The sequence below is a fragment of the Pungitius pungitius genome, chromosome 1 (genome assembly GCF_949316345.1).
Source record: "Pungitius pungitius chromosome 1, fPunPun2.1, whole genome shotgun sequence".
In the NCBI taxonomy this organism is placed as follows: domain Eukaryota; kingdom Metazoa; phylum Chordata; class Actinopteri; order Perciformes; family Gasterosteidae; genus Pungitius; species Pungitius pungitius.
In genome coordinates, this window is record NC_084900.1 from 17,463,015 (window position 1) to 17,483,536 (window position 20,522).

Sequence of the window (20,522 nt, forward strand, 5' to 3'; positions counted from 1 at the left end):
ACATAAAGCAGACAGGATCAATCCATTTTAATAACGTACATTAACTTGTCACTTAATTTCAGTCAGCACTTACATATTCTATTTTTGTAACACAGACAACGTGTTTTAGAAAAATAAAGGGGAGGTAGGGGGGTTGTGGCAAATAAAAGCAGAGAAGTATCATAAGTATCATATTCACAAACACAAACAATCCCACAAACAATACTTTTATCAACTCATGAGAAAACAACATTTGCGGCAACACTAGACTTTAGTTGAAGCTGAAAGAATCATTGATTAAAACCAAGGTACCAGTTATTTATAATCCTCTGCAGGAGTTTTCCTTCTGGACTTTACACCACTTCTCTCAAATTGTTCACATGGCTTGTTATGAGCTTTGACATGCAACATACATATTTTTGCATTGCTGAGGATAACATTTAATGCGACAAGAGTCACTTTTAATGACAAATACTTCAGACCGTAACAGAGTGTGTATGAATAGTCCACTCTTGCTCCTGTGTCAACAGAATGCTCTTGAAACGACACCGTGAAGAATGGAAACCAGGCCCAGAACCAAGGCAGTGGCCTCTTATTTATCAAGCAGCTGTACCTCCCCACTTCCCCTCCAACAACGACAGCTTCTCAACAGTACTGCGGATAGTCGAGCAATGTGTGTCAGACAGAATGATTATTATTTGAAAGGCATTTAAACACAGAATAAAGCTAAAAACTGCATAGCGCCGTATCAGCCACCCTGTCACTCATTGCCGGCTTTTCATGTTTTCAATTTCACATTCAGAAAAATATGACTCTTTAGAATTGTCTGGAATAGTTTAAGGGAGTTAGTGTCACCTACAAAACGGTCAAAAGGTGACAAGTAAGAAAGTCAATTTTTTTTGTCCTTCACTCAATGATCTCTGAACAGATCAAAGGTTTGCTCCTGTTCCAAAGTGGTCTTCATGCTGAGTAGCTGCATGAGCCTAATTGTGTCCTCAAAATACTATTAAATCTCTCATTAGCAATTTCCTCCGTGGGCTTGAAATTCATGACCCATAAAGGGAATACAATCTTTTGCATCTATCAGTGATTGTAAGAGGTTCCCATGTAATACTGGCCTATGCAATCCATTATACTGTACTGTATATATTTGGAACAACACCACGCTGACGTGTGTTTTCTTTTGTGACATAATAGACAATTATTTATTCCAGCGCTAAAAACAATTTAAATCGTATATCTTGAAACATTGAAAAACACCAATATAGTTAACACAGGATAACATGGAAACATGAGTTTCTTTAATTTATTTGGCAGGAACGCGTAATACAAATGTGTTAAAATGTCGCGACGTCTACAAAAAGGAACAAAAACGAATCCTCGCAATCCTACAACTGCTTGAATTAGCAAAGGCTTCAAGAAGCGCATGATGAACAAAGGCCAGTGAACGCGGGATGTTTGAAGTATGCATCAACACGTCTTCACGTCCGAGTGGACTTTAAAAGAAGCACGGAGTAAACCACCAAGGTTCCTTACGGCCATGTTCCTTTACATCTGCCTCCTGCTTGTCTTTTTGAAGTGACGCTAGCAGACGCTAACCCGGCAGCTAACGGCCTCCACCGCGAGTGGCGACCATGACAAATGTTGCATTCCAAAAGACGTTGACAACACAGCACAGTACACGTGATGCTCCCACAAGCATGCTCTGGGACTGTACATTAGGTCTGCCAAGATGATGGCATCATCGTCATCTTCATTATTTTTCTCAACATTTATCCCAAAAATACAAACAAACAAACCCACTGGGATGACCCACCGCTTTTATTTTCCAGGTGTTTCACATCTGGTTGTTTCATGGAGGGATATTGGATGTGCTGTACTAAGGCATGTACAGTTCATGCCCAACAATATCAGTAACCAAAAATAATGACTTTGTTTATATTGTGGACTGCATTTGACTTGAGCAAGAACTCAACCCCCCACCCCCTCTGTCTCCCCTCCTCTTCATTTTTTTTATATATATAGAAATCAGATAAGAACTGAAACTGTGTGCTTTTACACTTCAAAAGGAAAACATACAGCGATTGACATCTGGAGACGTCACCGCTCAGCGCTCACACCTTCGTCTTTAAAGGGGGGGGGAGGGACAATAAATTGTTTCCCACCCCCTCCTGCAACTACTACACATTTCTCATGAACTTTCCATTCGAGCCATTACCTGATTCTCTAGAAAAATGACATCACATCTCTCCCCCCCCCCCCCCCCCCCCTTTCCTAGCCCTTCTCTGCTGTAGCAATTTCCCCCATCAGGTGATTTCTCCTCAGGCAGGACTCGGCTCGGCTTCCTCTGTTGGTCCCTGGCTTAGGTGGCGTGGTTACTGTAGCTTATGTATGTCTGCTTGGAAGCCAACCCTGAAAGCGGAGGAGGGAGAAGGGAGGAGAGGGTTAAAAACATAATGGGTGACAATTCACAAAGCCATGCGACAGTAAACTGTCAGTGTTGGCGTCCAGATTGATGGGACGCTCTATTCACGGGTAGCTTCCTCAAATGAGTGGAACCGATTGTAATAGCAGGCTTTTTCTAACGGGAAGGCTGCGTTTACAGCGGTGACGCATTGAAACAAAAATGGAAAACAGAATTTTGTTGGACTGATTTAGAACAAACAATTTCTTTTTTGGGGGGGGGTGAAAGGCCTGAAAAGATGAACGAGTAATCCGAATAGTTGTTAATGAAAAATGAATCTATCCAATGTTTTAGCCTGAGAATAGATTTAATGCGACTTCATAACATTTGTTAAAGAAATAGTATTTGGTTGAAATTGAACAACCGCTTATTAGACATGCTAACATTGCACACATGTCACGTGACGTATTTGTTGAGACCTTGATGCAGATGGAGTACGACTCACGTGCTCATGTCATTGTCAGGAGCTGCTACTACAATACCATTAATGAAATTAGGGAATCCTCTTTTATAATGTTTCCTCACAGCTGATTTTCTCATGTAGTTGTGCCAAAAATGCATCCTTTACCCCATGCAAATACCCAAGGAGTCTTTGTGCACCAAGCAAAGCATGCAGCAGTCAGTGAATGACGGTAACGTCTAGAACTCTAATGCATATTGGACAAAATGGGAATTGACATGAGCCTTTTCATCAATGTTTGACAGCGGTGCTCATTGGTCTTTAACATTCGTGTTTCATGGAATCTGCTCAGCTGGGATAAAACACATAAGAGGGTTGACCGTAGGGCAGAACACAGTGACCGTAGCAGCACCGTCACTTTCTGTGTGTGTGTGTGTGTGCACTCCTTTCCACTTCTGTGCCATTTCTTCATCCATTTGAATAAGCCTGGCGTCAGCGAGCATGCTCGGCGTGGTGGTAATCACACTGCCAATCTGCCAATCTGTCCACAGCAGCCCGGGCTGATTGAATATGTCAGAGGGGATGGATCCAATCAGAACTCAGCTGAGAGCCAGAGTTGGGCCAAAAAGTGCTGCCGACGAGAGACGTGTGACGGTAAATGTTTACCTATATTTGTCTGTGCCACGTTGGGTGCAGGAAGATGGCAGAGGGGCGATTGTGTGTGTGTGTGTGTGTGGGGGGGCATCTCTTCCAAGAGAAGCAGTGATAAATGGACCTTATTTGAATATTTATGTGCTGCAAGGCCAAGATAAAAAATAGATGGCCCAGAAAGAATTGGAGCTGGCAGACCCATCAGTCTTTTCCCGTCGCCGCGTATTGTTGTTTTCCCGTTACCGCAAATTCCTTCTTTTATCAACAGGGGGGGAACAAATTGCAGGGGACACATGGCTATCGCTTGTCTCCTGCACTCAGACGGAGTGGTGTCATCTGCCCACATTAACAGACCTCACCTCACTGATTTGCCATTTCACAGCACTGGGGTCAGCCAATATTGCCTCCCCAGGTTAATGTGTGTTGGTCAAAGGTGCATTTGCCGGGGTGTGATTACAGCCTCGTGTCATTCATGATCCTGGGATTTAAACGGGGGCGGGGGGGGGGATGCTATGTGCGTAGAATAGGCAGGCAAGGGTGCTGTGCTGAACATTAGCAGAAAGTAACACGGAACAAGTGGTCACAGATAAAATAAGAAAAGGAAAAGGGCAAAGTCATTGTCTGATCAGGTTACCTGAGAGGCTAAAGTCCCTCACAAGGCTCCCCTCCCTCAAAACAGTCTGACGCATAAGCAAAAAGAGCAGTTGTTAGATTCACAGTTCATATCAGTAGGCGAGATCAGCACCTATAAATGGGCTCTATAATAGGATGAGACATAACGACTTCATTCTGAGGTTGGGGGAAAAAAAAGGCATTCATTCAAGTGTGGGCTCAGGCCTTTTGTCTAATACGCTTCCTTCTACACTGTTCAGCCTGATGGAGTGTAGAATCAGGACTTCAGTAATCAGAGCATGTGCTGTTGCTTGATTGGATGTAACAATGCCCCCCCACACAGTGACAGCAGGCTCACACCAGCGTATCCTGGTGATTGAAATGGCCTTTTTTCCCCCAAAACTGAGCGACCCGTCCCCTTAGTTCCGTTTGAATGATCAGAATCGTGTGAGCACACTGTCGCACCTCCTGATTCAAAAGTCCAGTGTGGTCTGAGTTTGGGAGAACGGAACTCTGTTTTTCAGCTACAGATCCAAAAACATGGACCCTGGTGGGAAAAAAAAAATCACAGCTGATTGGTCGTTTTGGTCTTAGTTTGCTGAGAATGGTTTGGGCGATCATTCATTTGGTTATTTACAGGAGACTCATCACTGGTAAGCAGAGGTACTCAGTCGAAAAACTAATTGACAAGATCATGTTTTCAGTGTTGGTCCACTAAGTTGTTCTTTAGTTGAGGTCAGCCCTACTGTTCACACCATTACACCACAAAGTATGATGTATAATACCAATCACATTGCCACTGACATGGCACTCTCATTTCATGCATGCTCATAAGACATGCTCATTTCCTGAACTGCAAAATAACGCATCACGTCCATTATTGTCAGTGTACTCGATTACTCATTTTTGTCCCCTTGAGTCAGCATAAAATCCACTCCTGGTTGAGTCTTTGGAACACATTCATTTCTTTCTGTTCCTCCTTTAGCCCCCTCAGGGGCCATACCAACCTTGCGTTTCGAGGCTTTCGCACAGTTCAGACTTGGCCTCCCCGTTGGGCCTCAGGCCGCCCTTTGGGTTGAACTTGTTGGACATGGTGGCCGCCGTGACCACCGCCTTCAGGCTGCGCTTTCGCTTGGGAACGTTCTGCTCCGGGTGGAACAGAACCACGTACACCTTGGGCATGTAGAGCATTCCCAGGGAAACGGACGCGCTGAGGCTCACGGAGATGGTCAGGGTCGTGGTCTGGATGTACATCTGTAATCACAAGCAGACATTCATTCGCTGAGGCACCGGCGACTGGTGCTAGAATATCTGGTCGAGTCGAGCAGACCCAGTGGAGGGCCGGCGCGGCTCGAAGAGGTCCATCAAAGAAAATCTAATTCACATCTTTTATTCGGAGAGACAATATTCTAATAAAGCTGCAGGAAGAATAATGGTTTGGGGTCTGTGTGATTGCCAGGAATGTATTGCTTTCAGGAGATTTTAATATTGCCTTAAGGACGGTCACTGACTCACACAAGTAATATATGAATAGTAGGTGCTAACATTTTCATGTAAATCACAGCTTCGCATCAGAGTGCCCTTTATTCATATTTCTTACTTTATTTCGCACGCTGGGTTCATCACCCCACAGCTCTGCTTTCATCGACGTGTTTGCTTATTTATGATACATAACTAATAGAAGTGCCCTCCTGATAGGTCTCTGTGCAGTCTGCGTATAGATGTCTTTACTCCAAGGGTTCACACAACAGCGTTAAGAATTGTGTGTTTTCGGAAGCCAGTGACAGCTGCAGCTCACAGCTGGGTAGCAGATTCAAGGCCGCAGGCAACCGCCAAGGAGCCACATCCTACAGCATGTTCAAAGGGATTCTTCGTTCACGATAATCAGCCTAGAGCTCAGACAAGTTTTCTGGGTTGTAGGTAACGTGACGAGTCAGCGGATGTAGAATGTACGATAGGGTAGATCATATTTGATATCAGCGCATTCTCTTTACGAACGGTACAAAAATCCTCAAAGTAATCCCTTCATTGTCTCGCTACGCCTTTTCCCAGTAATCTGGTGTCAAAACCATCAATTAGAGAACCGTTGACTCCCTCCCCGCCCTCCGTGATACGATGGCGGGGCGTCCTGTGAAGTTGATGAACGAGAGGCGAGGAGGGTACAGTCTGAACGCAGCTGGCAGACATCTTTCAGAGAGATGTGCCTGAGGTTTGGTCTGACATTACATTTGCACACATCACAGATGACGGAGTCTTTTGGCGTGAGAAAAGCTCGCAGGGCGCCCAACCACCAGCGCGTCACCAGTGTGGGGTCATGACTTAATGTGTTTGTGTGTGAGCCTGTGCAACATTTATCCTCACATTTCAAGCTATTTGCCATTTATTTATTCATTTTTAACAAACCACAGATCCATCAAAGTGTTTTGGAAATGTCTGTCAGTTAGATATTCTGTTATTCTTTTCTTCATCGTATAAGGGCACTCAGGTTTAAGGGGAAAGCAAAAGATGTACAATATACAATGAGTAGCATCACTTGTTGTCCACTGACGACGGTGTACATGATGCACATACAGTATATGTGAATCTAATCAAAGACCTAATCTATAGAAGCGTTGCAAGAATGAGCTTCCATAAAGCCATGCCAGTAGAGAAAAGAAAGATGTCAGTGCCAAATGGAAGTGATGGGGCATTTTCTTCCATCATTCTGCAGTGCTAGCAGTCCTCTGTGAGGGAGGGTGCTATGTGGGGGGGGGGGGGGGGTTTGTAATCTCCTGAGAAGATTACACGTGGCCTGTGGTGGGTTCGGAACAATATTGCTGCCCCTTTGGAGAGCAGAGTGGAGTCCCTCTGTGAGGAGAGCCGAGACCCTGTCCACCTCCATCGGCGCTGGTGACATAAATTTTCTCCGACACGGCGATATGATTGCCAATCCGCTCCATCGGTGCAGCGGGGGGGGGGACAGAACCCTCACAGGGCTCAGCCATTATGAAGCTTCTGCGACACAGGATTGCTCCTTTTACGTCATCAGGCATCAAATCCCTCGTCCTGATAGCTGTCCCCACCTGTTCCCACGGAAACGCGCAAACAATTTTTCTCCAAATCAGCAAATGTTGTTTTGTTTTTTTGAAGAATGCAAATGGGCTACATTCCATCTAATGAAAGTTTGCAGGTCCTTGTATGATCCTGATAGGGTATTTCTATAACCGTCGGTGTTACAGTGCTATTTTACCAATGGTTCTATTTAACACTGCTCTGTAAGTTAATAAGAACGTCGACCAGAGGTGTCAAAAGTATTGACATTCATTACTCAAGTAGAAGTATAGATACTAGGTTTTGAAAATACTTTTGTAGAAGTAATCAACTCAAGCTTTTTACTTAAGTAAAATTATAAAAGTACTAGTTTTAAAACTACTTAAAGTAAAAAAGTAAAAGTATTGAAAGGGAAAAAAATGTCCATTAAGAACATAATGATGGGGAGCGGTCGGTTATCAAAATATTGAACAAATACAGAATCCCTTAGTGTTCATTTCTAAAGCCTTGCATTAAGACATACGTCACTTTATTGAAGACGCTGCGCTACTAGCAGGTCGCTGTGTTGTCCCAGATTATCAATAAAGTTAGAAAAAACATGTAGGGCCGGCCCATGGTCACGAAGACTCGTTTAACGTTACATGGACTTTGCATGAGGAGGAGGAGAAGGGTTCATGTTGCTAAATGCCAACTGAGATCAACTTGTACCCCGACCACCGATCTGCCTCCTGAAAAAGATCCTTCACCTCTTTACGGCGCGATTATCCGGATAGTTCTTTTGCGTGTTTTTGAACCGTGACAAGTCGGAAAACCTTCCGAAATGAAATAGCAGTAACGAAGCGATTTTTTTTAATGTAAGAAGTAGAAAGTACAGATATTTGCGCGAAAATGTAAGTAGTAGAAGTAAAAAGTCGTCTGAAAAATACTCAAGTAAAGTATAGATACCCAAAATAAAAAAGTATTTGTACTTCGTTACTTGACACCTCTGACGTCAACAACACAATGACCGTGATTTCTCTGCTCACTTTGTCCACCTGCTCTTCAACAGTCAAGCTACGCGTGAGGCGCTGCATTTTATTGTTGATTAGATTTTCTTGGCCGCGATCCGGGGAAAGCTGGGGGCGTGCCTCACAGCCTGTTGATGCTGAAGGGCCTTCGCCACATCTACAGACAACACAGCAGGCTCAGAGGATCTAATGGATTCTGCCACAATCTCATTCCAAATCAATATCTCACCATATTCACAGAGAGCAGAGGAAAGCTAAAAACACAACTCTCCCATCTTTTATCATTCTCTTTCTTCTTGTGTTACTCGGCAGGCTGATACCGCAAGTAAATGAAGATGACGGTTCCCAGTGACACTTTCAAATTATAATTAGCTTTGCTATTATCAAAGGTTGTTGTTGGGCTGCTGTATATTTAGTACAAAACAATCATTTGTAAGACTTTGAAGGAGAACATTAAAAACAAAACTACAAAACGTCAAACTGAGAAGAATGTCTTTCCCAGATCAAAATGTCCATTTCTCTTTTGTTGCCTTTTGACAAACTCTTTTTTAAATCATCTGCAGCGTGAAGGATTCTATTTTAAGTTTTTTAATGCAGGGCCAAACCGTAGAATTCCCAATCCCAGGCCTCAGTTTGACTTTTCCTTTGTCTCCTTTCTCAGTGTTCCTCTGTGTTGAGCGCTCGTAAGAGGTTAGGAAACCTCACGAGCCGCCACTTCACAAACCGGTGACTCAGCGACTCCTCGGTATTCCCACCTGGCAAAACTGACTCCAACGCGCACACAAGTGCAATCAAAGAAAACTTGAGGTGAATGAATTATCCTCGAGGCGGCTCTAAAAGACTCTTAATCCCCACGGCGGCGCACAAAGCCTGTCGTCTCGTGATGAATGGCGGCCGTATCCGCAAACACAAGAGGCCGACGCTCTACCACAAACCGAAATTGAGTGGCCATTTTGCTCTCAATGAGGCACATTGAAAATATGAAAGAACTGTAAATGGAAAAACCGACGTCCAACAAGCACAAGTGGATTAAATTGACCCTCTGCTGCCATGTTCCAATTGACGAAAGATAAGTGACCACACTGGCGTCAGTACGAATTCTATAGATCTAGTTTGTAAAATGAGGCCAAACCTCCACCACAGTCCAAATAATATTCACCTTTTCTGCCGATTGCGAGGTCCCGAAGAAGATGGGGATGAAGGCGAGCCACACGATGCAAGTGGTGTACATGGTGAAGCCGATGGGCTTGGCCTCGTTGAACGTCTCGGGGACCCCCCTGGTCTTGATGGCGTAAACGGTGCAGGTGACCATCAGCAGCATGCTGAAACCCAGCAGGCAGATGAGCGAGAGGTCCGATATGTCGCACTTCAGAACGCCACGGGCCATTTTGGGATTGGCCGTGCGCTGGTCCTCGTAGTCGATGATGGCTTGCGACGGGTCCACGCCGAACCAGATGCACACGCCAAGGAGCTGCACCGATATCAGGCTGAACGTGATGACCAACTGGGAGGCCGGGGAGATGAACCGGGGGGCGCTCACCGACATCTTGCCCTGCTCAAAAATCCTGTAGATGCGATTCGTCTTGGTAAGCAGCGCCGCGTAGCTTATGCTCATGCCGAGGCCCAGGAAAATCCTCCGCAGGGAGCAGATCACCACGTCGGGGGTGGAGATCATGAGGAACGTCGTGGCGTAGCACAGAAAGATGCCCGTCAGCAGCACGTAGCTCAGCTCTCGCCCCGACGCCTTCACGATGGGCGTGTCGTTGTAGCGCACGAAGCTGCCCACCACAAACAGGGTGGCCATGATGCCCAGCACGGCGATGAGGACCGGGATCACCGCCCACGGCGAGCTCCACTCCAGTTTGACGATGGGGATGGGGTCGCAGCCGGTGTTGTTGGCGTTGGGCCGCAGATCAAAGCGGCACATCTTGCAGGTGTACGTGTCCGCCTGGTACTGGTAACCATCGCAGTTCTCACAGTGCCAGCAGCACGGGATCCCCTTCACCGTCTTCTTGCGCTGCCCAGGGCGGCAGGGCTGGCTGCATATAGAGGAGGGCACTTCCTGTGTCGCACCGGGCCACTGCATCTCATCGGTCTGGAGGGGAAGAGTAGAGCGAAAGGACCAGTTTATTCCACCTAACCGTATCAATAATCTTTAACCCATGTATTCGCAATTCTGGAACACGAGCAAGGTACATGAATACCATGTAATTAGTCATTGTGTGTAGCTTTTTGATCAGCTTACAATTGTCCTTAGAGAGCCCAAAACACAGTTTACAGTACAGTACTACTTATTGTTTCAACTATTACATAATGCATAATGCATGAAATATTTCAATTAACACTTGTTGGGATTAGTTCACACACACACACACACGGAAAGAGGGTCCCAGTTGTTCCCAGTGTCAATGGAGAACTTCCTTCTCCTTTTCAGAGTCGCTTCACTCTTCACGCTTTACACTTCACTCAGTCAGTCGGTGAGAAAAACAGATCTCACTCAGATACACAGCTTAATACACACACACACACACACACACATAGACACTGCATGATTGAATGAGCACTGTAAATGTGATATTTGTCACAGTTGTTTTCCATGCATGATTGTGTTAGCTCATCGAATTATAACTTTAAAGGAAAACAACTTCCACAAGGAATGTTGCACTGACTGGAGGACCCAAAGTCAGTGGAGTATGCTCGGTACTGCAGTCTCAATGCACCAAGCATCGTGTGCCTGTGCTGTTTCCCTGACGTTATTTATATTTTATTATAAAGCAGGTTGCTTTACTATCGTACACAAGTACGATAGTATGAGGAAAAGGGGTTGGGAATATTCAATTATTCACAGAAACATCTGGGTAATTTAGAGGATTTGGGTCTGTGATCTTCCTTGAGCATCTCAGGGATGAAGGTGATGCTGCAGGTGATGCTGCTGTGAAGGTGATATTGCCATGTGGGTGATATACAGGTGAAGGTGATCAATATGCAGCAGAAACTCAGGCCCTTGAAGTCCACAGTGACGTTAAACCATAACTACAGTTTGGCAATCAACAGAAACGACGACCCAGGGGCTCGTGCATAAATGAGGCATAACAACAGTAGAATGAGTACACTTTGTGCCTCAAAAAGTTTGGAATTTTAAAAAAAATTATTTGGACGTTAAGCACATGCAAAATTAGTTTTGTGATTCATGTGTTTCTACAGCAAACAAAGAACTGGTGTATTTCTGCACGATGTAAAAATAAGGTTAAAGTCAAAACAACAACGAAAAGGCTTTTTACGTCATTGAGTGTTGACCTAAAGTATTTGTTTGCCTCCATGTTTCTGAATTTGAATGACAACCAGGAAGAAGTGGATTTATTATTAATGGTATTCCGTCGACTGCGGCTTAAAAAGCCGGTGTAAGCCTGCTGCATTCATTATTACCTGTGATAGCAGTGATAAGTGACGAGTAGGTGAATAGATGAAGCGCTACCTGCAACAACCAAGTATTGGATGCCTGGTGCATTCTTTTGGAGGAGGAATTAAGCATGAACAACAGCACTCACATCTGGCACTCGGCGCGTTCGCCTTTCCCAACAATAAATCTTTCCAAAACCATTTTAAGTAACGTTTAAAACATCCGTACGTCTAAATGGAGCTGATCCGTCCAGTGACCGATGATCTTGTATTCCGTGGCGTTGTTGGTGATCTGGTATTGGTAGATTTCATAGCGTCCAGGAGCGTCTCCGTTCACGTTGAAGACCACCGGGGTGCCAGCAATTCCTGAGGATGAAAAGATAAATAAGCCCGGTGAACTCGAGCAGTTCCCACAATGCTGTGAGAGGAAAGGAGGCCGCAAGGGGACTCCAGGCGAACGCCGTTCTAGTGTTAATGATGGGAGACAAATGGAGGTTGCCAAGTTGTCCTGGTCCTCTGAGGAGAGCCAGTGCTGCTGTCTGCTGCATCATTTCTCACTCCTCCATTCTGCTCATTGCTTTGTTCGCAGGTCGTCCACAAGGCCCCTACTCTGCAGCACTAACGAAAAAAACAGGACGGATTTTGATCAGCACTTTAGTTCCTTGTTCTTTCCTGTTGCCGCGCCAACCTACAAACCCGCTGCGAAGCCACGGTGAAAGGTGGCACACGGCTAAGCGCAATTAATAGCTTCCCCATCTCCGGCTATTTGCATATTTATTTAATGCGCAGCGTTTTGTAACATGTGGAGCTTGTAAAGAGGAATAAATGCCCTTCGTTCGACATGCAGCGGAAATGTGTTGCTTGGATTTTGCGTACAGTAAATTCTCGAGCTACACCAAAGGGATTAGATAAATATTCATGGCGTCCACACCCCCCCCTCAGGGTTTTGATTTTGGGAAAGAGTTGTTCATGTTCCAAAAGTATAGTGTTCTACCTCTGAACCGAGTGGTTTATTTTAGGGCGTCGTTCCTCTGATTTTAAGTCCCAGTGGTGATTTTGGTTTCAACCTCTTGAGTTGGAGGTGGAAACTTTTTCTCCCTTCTGCTGGTGTGTGTGTGTCGGGTTTGATGAGAATCCTGTAGGTTCTAACTGTATTAGTGTAATCCTGCTGCATTATCTAGAGGGCACGTCTGAGACAACAGCAGGAGCTCCTGTGCAATTATGAAAACGTTCCAGCCCGTCTCAGCAATACAGGGAATTGAGTGGGATGTATGTTACTATTAATTTGATCGCCTTAATCGATTAGTTTCACCTCTAGCAAAAAAAAAGAAAAAGCACTGCATGTTTCATGCAGAGCCAGCAAACATTAGCAAACTGGGTGTTTTATTAACCAGGTCAGGTTCATTTTCTGATGAAACGCTGCATAGGAAGTGTTTAAAGTGTAAAAGGCACGCAATTTATGGGAAGATGCACACGCACACACAAACACACACACACACACCCTCAGTCATCAGCTGCAGGTTTGTCAAAATGCAGCAAAAAGGGGACGCACGCTGTATAATGATTAACTCTGACGTGGTTGAAGTGAGTAAAAATCTGTTAATACTTCTGTTGAAAGCTAAACTAACTCATCTACTGTGGGGGCTGTGTTTTTACAAACATGCAATTACAAATAAGATGAGAACTAATGAACATGTGTATTTATGATTCCTATTAACTTGTCATAGTTGTGATAATGGCTGTGAACTCCACGAAGCCACAAGAGGTCTAATGTGTTTACAAATTCATGAAAACACAAGATGCTGCAGTTGTTAAACTTTAAAAAGTACAGAGGTGGTTCCAGTGAATTTGATGGAGGCCTTTGCTGTAAACCTAACAATAGCCAGGAATCAGAATTAGGACGCTCTGATTTAGAAGTACCACCATTCAGAGCTGTAATTTAATTCTATTGTAAATGCGAGCCTAGACGTAGGTGGTTATTAGGTGTTTAATTGGGCGTAGTTACAGACTAATGGTGGGGTTGATTAGCTTTTCAGCGTTGGCTCTTTAATGACACTGACCTCAGGAATAGTTTAATCCCTCAAACTGCGCCCTCACAAATTGCTGTGCTGCTTAAAATTCCATTTTTCCCAGACAGGCGGGATCCGTTGGTCAGCTGTAGACACACTGTCTCTCTAGACCAGGGGTCTCAACTCAAATGACCTGGGGTCCGCATCAGGTATTCCACAAACAAAACTTGTCATTACTAAGAGTTCCCTCTCAGGGAACTCGAGCTGCGTAAAAACGCTGTGGGAACGCCCCAGCGTGACCGCGTCATGAAGCACGTGTGAAATCTAACCAATGGCGAGCTGGTACGTCATAGGCGGGCGACGCCAGGACCAGGGCGCTATAAAGGGACCCGAAGGGCAGGACCATTCATCTCTGTGCCTTCATCTAGTGCGTGTGAAGTTACTATGGCTGAGCGGGTTGTCTCCAGAGAGACGGCACGCCTGTACGCTTTTCCCCGGTTGCTCTGCTCCCAGGGGTTCTGGAGAGGGTCCGTCAGGACGGCGTCAGTCTACTGTTAGTAGTCCCGTTCTGGCCGGCCTGAGTATGGTTCGCGGACCTTATATCGCTCCTCGCAGATCCTCCCTTGGAGATTCCCATCAGGGCGGACTTACTGTTGCAGGCGTCGGGGTCCAACGTTCCCCCCGGCCCGGAGCTATGGAGACTATGGGCGTGACCCCTGAGGGGACCCGCCTTTAACGATCTGGTCTCTCGACCGAGGTCGTGGAGACCCCGCTACAAGGAAGGCGTATGCCGGTAGGTGGAGGCTTTTTGCCACTTGGTGTGGGGAACGACAGCTGGACCCAGTTAACTGCCCAGTTGGTTCAGTACTGGAGTTCCTGCAGGAACGTTTCTCCACAGGTTTATCCCCGTCCACTATCAAGGTTTAAGTGGCGGCCCTGTCAGCAACATATGCCCCACTAGATGGCCGTTCTCTGGGGAGACACCCACTGGTATCCCACTTCCTTTGTGGCACCCTGAGGCTGAGGCCAGCAGCCAGCACTAGAGTACCGTCTTGGGACCTGGCCATCGTATTAGAGGGTCTCTCCGGTGCTCCCTTCGAGCCCATGGCAGAGGTCGCAGTGAAGTATGTGGCTCTTAAGACCCTCTTCCTGCTTGCTATTTCTTCCCTCAAAAGAATTGGAGATATGCAAGCCCTCTCGGTGGCCCCATCGTGCTTGGAATTTGCACCCGGCATGGTGAAGGCGTTCCTACTACCTTCCCCCGGCTAAATTCCTCCCAACACTGGCGGCCCGGTGACTAAGCAGAGGATGAGCAAGTGGGTGGTTGAGGCCATCTCACTTGCTTACGAATCGGCCGGTCAGCCAGCACCTTTGGCTGTCCGGGCCCATTCTACTAGGGGTATGGCGGCTTCTAAAGCCCTTTTGTCGGGTAAAGTATCGCTGCACAACGTTTGCATGGCGGCAGGATGGTCCTCTCCCCACACGTTCGTGAGATTTTACCGTCTAGACCTTAACTCTACGCCTGGAGAACAGGTGCTCTCGTCTGAGTGTGCGCATTAACTTCACACCACGGTCACTTGCTCATATGGTGAGTGGGTATTGGCGTTCCCACAGCGTTTTTACGCAGCTAGAGTTCCCTGAGAGGGAACGTCTCTGGTTACGAATGTAACCTTTTGTTATAAACTGCTGCGGTTTAGAATCATCCGTCTGCGTAAAGAAGCTCCAAAACCTCACAGCGCAGCGTGTGCATAATGGAGCCTTGGTGTCCCTTTAATTTGCCTTCAATTTAACAAATTGTGTGTGTGGGTTCCGTTCGTTTTCTCTGCTGGACACAGAAGTCGCCTTTGCTCAAGATGCCACTGCAGTATAGCCTAAATAAGACCCACTGCATTGTAAGTGGCATGTGTGTGTGCTGTTTTAAGTGTTGTTTTGTGCGTGTTCTGGGACTTGTGCTCAAACACACACACACACACACGACCCCGCCTCTAATGTCACTCACATGCATGCCGCATTCACTGGACAGGCACACAGTAGAAAACCAGAACATCATAACATTGTCCCACATACCAGTTAACAGCGGTTTATTTTATTTCATTTAAAACTGGCAGGCCGCAATAACATTAAACTTTCATATTATGGTGGGGGCCACAAAATATCGTCGCGAGCCGCAAGTTTGAGACCCCTGTTCTAGACCCTTTTCACAGGCAGCTTGCCTTGGTCAGTGCAGCGAAATACACAAACTGAATAATGAATGATCAGGTGACTTTGAAATTAAAATTTTGAAATTAGTAACCACACCCTGTGAAAAAGGGCGGTTTTTAATGGCGTTGTAAACCCGACATTACAGCCGGCGTTTAATCCCAACACTTTAAACACGGCTTTACGGTCTAGTTTAAAACGTCCTCAGGGAACATCGAGCACATTTGCGAGGGGGAACCAGTCGATGAGTCACCACTTCATCTGCAGAATCTGCAGTCCTCTGTTTCCCCTCTTTCCTTAAGTCAGCTTGGAAGTCATGAGAGAATTCCCAGAATACGCTGGGATCAGGTGACCTTTTTGGAACCCTCCTTTTGTTCCTTGTGTTTTTCAGGAACGTGTAAAGAATCTCCTGCTGTACTGTGGTTTAGGGTTAAGCTTCACCCGGATGCTGAAACACCAAATCTGTCTGCCAAATATGACTTTGGGATACAACTGTAAACCATTTTGTTGTCTTTTTTTATTCTCCACTTACATAATAAGAAGCCCGCTCAGTGCAGGTAAACAACGTTTTCACTTTGAAGATGGGGCCTGCAGTGAATCCCAGCCGAGCGCTGCACCGTCTCTTATCTAAATATCCATTAGGGATGCAGAGGAACTGCTGTAAACACAAGTGCCAAGTTAACCTTTGTTATCCCCTGCAATAAATGTTACATTGACTACATTAATAAAAAGTAAAAGAGAACCATCTGTACTACAAAAATAATTGTATCTTTGTTGCTTATATCTCTATATCCGTAAATCTACATTTTATCCTCTTTCCCTTTTGTTTCTTTGTATATTCTATGTATTTACGGTGACTGTTGGGGTTAGTTAAGTTGAGCCCGGACTAACCAGTAAGAATCCCCACTCATCTGTTCGGTAAACACCTCCAGCAATCAAAGCTGCAAACTGAACTCTGGACTCATCCAGCAGGCCCTACTTCTGGTCCTCCTTTACTGTGAATAATTCCTGGGACTGCCCTTCACCCGGAGCTACCACCCAGTAATTATCACACAAATAAATGTATCCTGTACTGTATAATCATGTGTGAGGGTGGCGCGGGCTTTCTCACTTTGCATTCTGCCTGATTGCATAAAGACTTTGACCCTCGATGCATCCGATGTGTAATTAGTTCTAGCCACTAACACTGATCTAAGTGGGACTCCGTTCAGCACACGTTGATGTTGTTTTCTGCGGAGCCAGAAGGTCAAAGTCGTGCACACGTTGCCGTGATGACCTCCATAAATATGCGTCTGTGCTTCAACTTTGGAAGCCTAAAATTCATGTTTTCTTTTTATTCAGGTATCTTACCTGTTTCTGTGCTGAAGCCACATTTGTATAATTATGCGCTATGTGTTGAGACTGTTAATGAACACCTAAATGGAACGGCCTGCCTTCTTGAGCTGAACATTGTAGAGTAATCCATCTCTTCAAAATTTCAAAAAGAGGTCATCAAAGATCAAGAGACAAAACAAATGACTTAGCCACTCCCACACATCTAGAAACAGGATTGGACGAAGGGCTGTGCGCCCACATTTAATCGTCTTCCTTGTTACCCACGGTGACTGGGGAAAACGATGCCGTATAATGTGCTGCTTCAGGTATGAAATGTGTTTAGCAATTCAACCAAGATCGGCTTTATAATACTGTCATGCTCCAAATGTTTTGGGGTCTTTGTGATATGACAGCAGTTAATGCAGATGGAAGAAGAGGCTGTCTACTTGGCCAACGTTTACATTTCTACAGGAAGTTGAAAAAATAAACTCCTTTCGATTTTTAACAGCTGAACAAATAATACATATGCCATATGTATAATAATCTTTTCAAAAAGAAAACTACCTCAAAAGAACACCATTTTCCATAAGCCATAGACCCCTGCAGGTTAAACGAAGGGCGAGTGATAACAGCAGGAGGACTCAGAGGATGCTTCAAAATGTCCTCAAACCTAGTTTGGCATTTCCGTTCATTTCTTGTTTTATATTGGCAGATAGGCTATCACTGCCGGCTGATTTGATGCTGGAGCTGCGAGGATATTGATTTCTCTTACAATATGTAAATATCCAGCAACTACTTTTCTTTCTTTTCCTTTAGAACGATTTAGCAGGTCGCTGAGGGGGGAAAAAGAAGCTAGTGGAACAACGGCGAAGACCAGATCCTGCGGATGCTGGCGTGTGTGACCTCACGTTCGTGAGTGTGTGTGTCTGTGTGGTACTATTTGAGATGGCGACCCTCTGAATGGATCCGGATGCATATCTGCAAAGGGAACCACTCCCGACGCCTGCTGCCAACGGTGTTCATTTGTGCCCGACGTTTTTACTCGGCTGCACTTACTGCAGAATCTCTCTTGCGTGGGCAACACAGCGCTGACAAGATAAGGCGGGCGGGCGCACAGCGCCTGCACATCATCAGCAGTGATGGAGACCCGCTGTTCTGCCGCTCATTGTCAACCCTCCTACAGATCTGTGCCTCTGCTCGGAGTCATTTGCATTCAGCGGCCCGATAATCGGAAGCCGCTGTTCATAAGCGTGGTGGTGAAGCCCAAAGGCAAACACGAGTCGCGGTAAAATGGCTTTGCTGCAAACACACTTGATTTCCCGTGATACCATGCAGACTCTTCCAGCGGAGCCTCCCTCGGGCGGAGCCGCGGGTACACACCTGTGAAGTTGACATGGCGAATGTACTTGAGCAGCAGCGTGCCGTTGATGGTCTCCATCTTGGGACAGAGGCCGACCCTTCCGGGGCAGAGGTCTTTGTGCATGTTGTGCAGAGCGTGAGCCATGGCGTAGACGGCGTCGATGACAAACTGGACTTTCCCCTCCTGCTCGTAGGACGAGTCTTTTCCGATCCGCTCGTGGTCTGGAAGGGGGCGAGGACACAGAAATAGCAGCTCTTGAAATTAGTGCGTACATGAGTGGTAATTAATAGATTCATGAATGCTGTAAAAACATTATGTCCCTATCCCCTGTTGATCAGTCCACGCAATCAGACAGTCAAGAATCCTTCATATGACTGACATGACATAATAAAGGGTGTCCCATCATCAGTGAAAATGTATAACATTGACAACTAGATGAATAAAATCAGGGAAATTTGGAGCCTTTCAAGAGGCTTGATTACGCAATTGTGAATCCATCATTTTTTCACTTGATTTGATTTATTTGGAGATTGGAGGTGCTTGTTGATTAAATTCTATATCTACAATGCAATCGCGACAAGAAACCTACGTCGTCACTTTGACAGAACGATAACACATCGCTGTCCTCTTCCCACACATCAGTCAATGGATAGAAACCTGAGGAATAACAGCTGGTTATGAACCGATGGCAACGCTCCTTAAGTCTTCATTTTTTTCCATCTTTTTTGTCACAAATTGATTTACTGTTAACCACAGAGAACACGAAATTACTCGAGGGTTTAACCGAAAGTAAAATAAAGTGCATTGGCTGATGGCTGTTTATCGTGTATTAATATGCAACACAGTTTAAGTGCTGCATATTGGCATCGTTGCCTCTTGAATTGTTTTGATGCAAAGTATTGGCAGCATTTATTTGTCATTCCCCTGGAGTGTAAAGTGCTTACTGCTCAACATTTAAAAGATATAAGTAGGAGAACAGGTCACAAAGAACTCACAAGTCAGTTCTATCACATATTTTAACTCTGTAAAAGCTGTGAAGAGACCTGAGAAAATATCGGCCCATTATTTTATTTATAACACTCCCACTGCTTATTTCCCTTCTCGATGAAGACTACCATGTAAATGTGCACAATCTGAATTTCCGTGATGTTATTTCACCGAGTGTGATGGAAAAGTTGCTTTAGAGGCCGTGAGCGGACTTTCTAAAAGCAGCAAATCCCCTTCGGAGATACAAAAGAGTTTGTCAACAGAAACGGGGGAAGCCGAGTGATCGTTGAAGTGTCTGATAACTTTTGACATATTTCATTCTCTGTGTAAATGTCTTGAGAGCTTATCGGTGTCAATCAAAAGCCACTCACACGGGTGCATTTGTCTCAGTGCAGTGGATGCAGTCAGACGAAGGATTGAAGGATGAAGCTTTTTAACCGCTATTTTTAATGATAACTCTGAGGGAGGGATGTTCGGAAGTAATGGAGTAATTTAAATGACTGCAACTCATTTAATCTGAACCATCAAAGAATCACATGAGAGAGTATTTTGAAGTAATACTTATGTCAATAACGTGCATAATAATAATAATGTGTAAAGCGTGACCAGAATCAATTAGCTATGCTAATATGTGTGCTCTCAGGAAAATGGGCTCCAATTTAGCTTTTACCGGCGGTTCTTGTTACTGAGATTTGATGGTTTGAATGTTTCTTTCAAAGAACATATGTAAAAGGTTCCATATGTTGCATTTTAAGGTTGGTGTGGTGAGACGACGCCACACCAGACAAAAAGCCACACCAAGCACTTGATCAAATGAAATCTACGCCTTCTTTTTTTATCACGACAGACACTTGGCAGCTTCAGACCGATGAATAGTTTGGGTTTGTCTTGCTGCTATTATCTATATGCTCCCCCAGTGTTTGCTAAGAAGAGGCCATTAAACACCAGTGACAGGACTCTGAATGCTGAAGCAGCTTGAGTGTCTGTAAATGTGCGCTACGGCAAAGTGAGGCCCGGATAGACAGTCTGTCTCCTTTTGTGACTGTCGCAGCGTCTCTCGTTTCAACGTGACACTCCCTATCGTCTACAGAAAGACCTACAAAGACGCGGT

The 20,522-nt window shown here is 45.2% G+C and overlaps 1 protein-coding gene across 2 annotated transcripts in view; it reads right to left on the reverse strand.

Annotated features, from left to right (window-relative positions):
• Window positions 1-2,240: 2,240 nt before the first annotated feature.
• Window positions 2,241-20,522, reverse strand: part of LOC119222557 (metabotropic glutamate receptor 4-like) — a 119,428-nt gene continuing 101,146 nt past the window's right edge. Inside the window, exons 7-12 of one of the 2 annotated variants that reach the window (XM_037479300.2) lie at window positions 18,445-18,645; window positions 11,772-11,908; window positions 9,303-10,238; window positions 5,114-5,360; window positions 4,129-4,174; window positions 2,316-2,391 (exon numbers count right to left, since the gene is read on the reverse strand). In XM_037479300.2, coding sequence (XP_037335197.1) covers window positions 4,137-4,174; window positions 5,114-5,360; window positions 9,303-10,238; window positions 11,772-11,908; window positions 18,445-18,645 — 1,559 coding nt within the window. In that variant the 3' untranslated portion in view covers window positions 2,316-2,391; window positions 4,129-4,136. Of the gene's footprint in view, window positions 2,392-4,128; window positions 4,175-5,113; window positions 5,361-9,302; window positions 10,239-11,771; window positions 11,909-18,444; window positions 18,646-20,522 lie in introns of both variants that reach the window. The other variant, XM_037479299.2, reaches the window with a different exon arrangement.